General features: G+C 42.5%; 1 protein-coding gene across 1 annotated transcript in view; it reads left to right on the top strand.

Moving 5' to 3' along the window:
• The window catches only part of pik3r1 (phosphoinositide-3-kinase, regulatory subunit 1 (alpha)), a 19,314-nt gene that overhangs the window by 454 nt on the left and 14,424 nt on the right, over positions 1-4,436 (top strand). The window contains exon 2 of the mRNA XM_024299159.2: positions 1,277-1,853. Within this exon, the coding sequence (XP_024154927.1) occupies positions 1,517-1,853 (337 nt within the window). The 5' untranslated portion in view covers positions 1,277-1,516. The remainder of the gene's footprint in view (positions 1-1,276; positions 1,854-4,436) is intronic.

Here is a 4,436-nt window from a genome sequence, read left to right as displayed (position 1 = left end):
TGCTAACAACTGGCTACTTTTAGACGACTTTTACGAGTTTGAATCGTTTATAAACGCCAGAAATACCCAGGAATGTTCGGTTTTTGTCCCGCACGGACGCGAGTTGAGCCCGGCGAAGGGGGGACGGAGCTCATGCTAGCCGCCGTCTACTGGCCGTGCAGCTCTCTGTGCCAGTAACTGTAAATGGCCCTGTAAAGTAAGAGGCTCATAATAATGAAGTGCAGGACGGTGAATTATTTACTTTTTTTACAGTCACTTTGGTGGCAGACGATGAGAAATACCCCAGAGTTGATATATTGAGGGAATAAATAGTTGTGATTAGCAAACCAACTTTATTTTTATGCTAGTTGTGGTTGAAAGCAATTTTTTTTAAGCTTTTAGATTTATTTTCCTCCTTTGAATACAAGAAAGTTCCTTTTTGTATGTTTATTGATTTGTTTCATTTACTTTAGTTACACTGAAAGTTGATTTATTGGTAGAATAAATAGTTATGGTTAGCAAACAAACTTTTTTTATGCTAGTACTGGTTGAAAAGTTATTTTTTTATATATATATTTAGCTTTATCTTACTCTTTTGAATCACTAAAATTCCTTTTTGCATGTTAATGTACATTTATTGATTTGTTTTAATTACTTTAGTTACTCTCAAAGTTGATTTATTGTTGAAATAAATAGTTATGGCTAGCAAACAAACTTAATTTTTTATGCTAGTAGTGGCTGAAAAGCTTTTTTGGGTACACTTTTAGATTTATAATGCTTTATTTAACTCTTGAATTAAAGAAAATTCATTTTTGCATGTTTAATTAGATATATTAATTAGTTTTATTTACTTTTGTCACACTCAAAGTTGATATATAAATGGTTATATACCAACTTATTTTTATGCTAGTAATGGTTGAAAAGCTAATCTTTAAACACTGTTAGATTTATTTTACTTTTCTTGATAAAAGAAAATTCCTTTTTGCAAGTTTAAGTATTCTTGTATTTGCTTTTGTTACACTTAAAGTTGATTTATTGGTAGAATAAATAGTTATGGCTAGTAAACAATGGTATTTTTATGCTAGTAGTCATTTTGTGGTTTAATAGCATTCATTTTTTATACTTTCATTTCCTTTTGAATAAAAGAAAACCTCCTTTTGCTTATTTAATTACGTTTTATCTCTTATGTTTTATGAAAGTTGTTAAAGCTTTTATTTTGAAATGTCTGTTATTTTTGGCCGGAGTTTTTGAGGCAGTTCCTCTGGTTGAAGATGGCCCCTCTCCTCTCGTCTTACAGGTCTGGATAAGCACTCAGAAGATCGCAGCTGCAGGCCATTTACTGATGGGTACATACAGTGGGGCGATACGACGAAAGAGCTGCAGTTTATTGTCAAGAGACGGGAACTGTGGGAGAACTTTAGTCGTCTCCATAAAACGGCTTTTATAGGTTAGTCGTTATTGACAGATGAGCACCTGGAGCCAAAAGTCCCGCCGCTGATTCGAGCCCGAGAAAACGCCTCAAAGCACAGCGATCAGCATGAGTGCCGAAGCATATCAGTACCGAGCGCTTTATGACTACAAAAAGGAGAGGGAGGAGGACATCGACCTCCACGAGGGGGACATATTGTTGGTAAGCAAAGGAGCCCTGGTGGCCCTCGGGCACACGGACGGGCTGGAGCAGCAGCCAAACAAGATTGGCTGGCTGCCGGGCTTCAATGAAACCACTCAGGAAAAGGGGGACTTCCCTGGGACGTATGTCGAGTACATCGGGAAGAAGTGGATCTCTCCCCCCACTCCAAAACCGAGGCCCGTCCGACCTCTACCTGTGGCTCCCAGCCCCGTCAAAACCGACGCGGAGTCCGACTCAGAACAAGGTGAGCTGAAAATCCTCCCAGGAAGGTTTGGTTACCCCCCTGCACCAGCTTTTCAGCTTTCATCAGCAGTTTTAGTTTCTGACACTTTGTTTTTAGCCAAAGCATTTGGGTCAATAAATTTGACGCAGTTGTAATGGCGTCCAGCTGCAGTGAATGTAAACTAAGCTCGGTCCCAGAGGACAATGGTGCTGGTGTGTGCCCCCGGCTCCGAACAGGCCGTATGGTACCAGTGGATGTCATCTGTTTTTCTGCTCAAACAGCATCCAAAGGGACTGTTGTTCCCAAATTAGCATTGAGAGGGAGCCTTTGATCCAGACGCTTTTCTGTTTGAAGCCCTAAAACTAATTTAATAACGTTCTCATTTATTTTTTTTGACAACCATAAAGCTGGTGAGGAGTTCTAAATATTTTAACTTTCTGGTTTCCGGAGATATTTTTAGACAAACCTGCCTGAGCTGTTTTTATCAGGCAGCAGAGAAACCTCTTCCTGGTTGAAACCCAACAGTTTCAGACCTGCTAGCAAGAAAACCCACAAACCTTTGCTTCTGTCGACGACGGTTCGGATTTAATCAATCCTGCATGTTTCCTCGCCATTTTCCAGCTCAACCAAAAAGTGGCGTGATACTACGGCATTTCCTGCAGCGGTCATCGTTGCATAAAAATCTCGTACCATTCCACACGTATTACACATAATGGGGGCATGGTGCTATTTTGGGCCGTTGGCGCTGATTCAAATCATTTAGTTCCCCTTATCTTTGTGTGGAGCCAAACTAAACACACATGTTGGATTCCTGTGATATAAATGGTTTTATGTCCCGATGGCCGTCGGCGCGATTAAAAGGGGTTTTCATTTACTGGGGTTACGGCTCCAACAAGTGACTCCTGGTTTCGGGGAAATGAGGACCCTTTGAAGTCAAAGTTGCGGGTCAGGCCACAGCTATGAGGAGCAATCAAACTCCCACCCTTTTAGGAGACGCTCCGGCCCTGCCGGCGTGGATGTGCACTTCCAGCTCCGTGCGTGTGAAGCAGCAGCTGGAGCTGCCAGGTTTCTAGTTTCTGCCCGCCGTGGTTCGATTGTGAAATTCTTTGCTGTGGTTTGCAGAGCAGGGGCTGGTGTGGGGGCAGCTGTGGATGAGCGGTGGCGGCGGCGTCGGGCCCGGAGCGAGTGTGAATGTAGCACAGGGAGAAGAAAAGTCTCTGTGTCCCCGGCCTGAGAAATGGGTGGGGAGCCAGGGGCCCCGGGGTTATGGCCAAGGCAGCGCTGCTGTAAAGGATAGTGTGCGGCAGATTCGGGGCTTGGCAGAGGGGCCCGAGTCGGAGGGGGGGACCAGGGCTCCGCACACTCAGGGGGGCTTTGAAGAGGGTCTCGTTGCTCCCAGAGTGTTTGTGATTTATTACCCACCACTAAGGGATCCAGCTCCCTTCCTCCTTCACCGCAGCTTTTTTTCCTCCTCCTCCTTTTTTTTTTTCTTTCTCAATGTTTTGATAGTTCCTACAGTCAGCAAAGGGAGGGCAAAGAAGGTGGAGAACTGAGGCACGGGGTGGTGGGGGGGTTACATGAGTGCAGCAGATGTGGAGATGGAAGCAGAAAAAGAAAAAGGGCTGGGCTGGGAAACTATTCCGACTCATTCCAGCTCTTTTTCTTTGCCTTTTTTTTTTCGGCGCTGCTCCTGCGCCGGGCCTCTGAGCTTGGAACAGAAATGTGTTCGGGCTCGCCAAGAGGAAAGAACATTACAGTTAGGGATTTTTGATCTCCAACATCTCCCTTTTAAACGCACTTCAAAGAAAATAAGATTTTCAAACTGCAAACAGAACGTACAGATTCTCTGCTGAAACTGATACTTTAGAGGCCCACTCCGACGAAAATTGTGTTTTAAAGTGTTCTTGTAGAAATTTTATCATGATGGAGCACATGTATACAAAGAAAATTAAGATCAAAGTTGCCTTTCTGAATTTTTTCTTTATTAAAATAGTTGTAAATCCGGACAAAAAATGCCGTCAGAAAAAGCCTGTAACTGTGACGTACAAATTACTATATTAAGCTCCATTCCGATGAATCCACTTGTAGTATTTTTTTTTTTTGTCATCTGTGATGGAATCTGGATCAAAATTTTACGGCTGGATAGCTCCTATATTGCTCGCCATTTTTGTTGCACCGTTAATGTTAAGTTGGGGGTGTGAGGGGCTGTAAGCTAGCAGGAGAGCATGTAACCAGATGGATGATTCCCCAACGCTCCCTCCCACAACTCTGAGGCAAATTATTCATTAACATGTGCTGCTAATATGCAGAATTCATCTTCAAGATAACACTTTTTTTTATTTTTGTCTTTAAACGAATAGATCAATAGATGACTGGAGGCGGACTTCAACAGAGTTACCTCAGGATCTTAAACATTCTTCAAAGAATTTATGAACTTCTTATGCACTAATACAGTGCTCTCCAACCTTTTACAGCCCATGGACCAGTTTAAATTGTACAGTATCTTCACAGGCGGTCCAAAAAATACAGAAGTTGGCATTTTTAAGCGTCTGGTTTCTGGAAAAAAAAAATCAAATGCTACTACAAGAAGTTTTGTTTTAAAAA

The sequence above is a fragment of the Oryzias melastigma genome, linkage group LG12 (genome assembly GCF_002922805.2).
Source record: "Oryzias melastigma strain HK-1 linkage group LG12, ASM292280v2, whole genome shotgun sequence".
NCBI lineage: Eukaryota > Metazoa > Chordata > Actinopteri > Beloniformes > Adrianichthyidae > Oryzias > Oryzias melastigma.
This window is presented reverse-complemented; position numbering and strand designations above follow the sequence as displayed.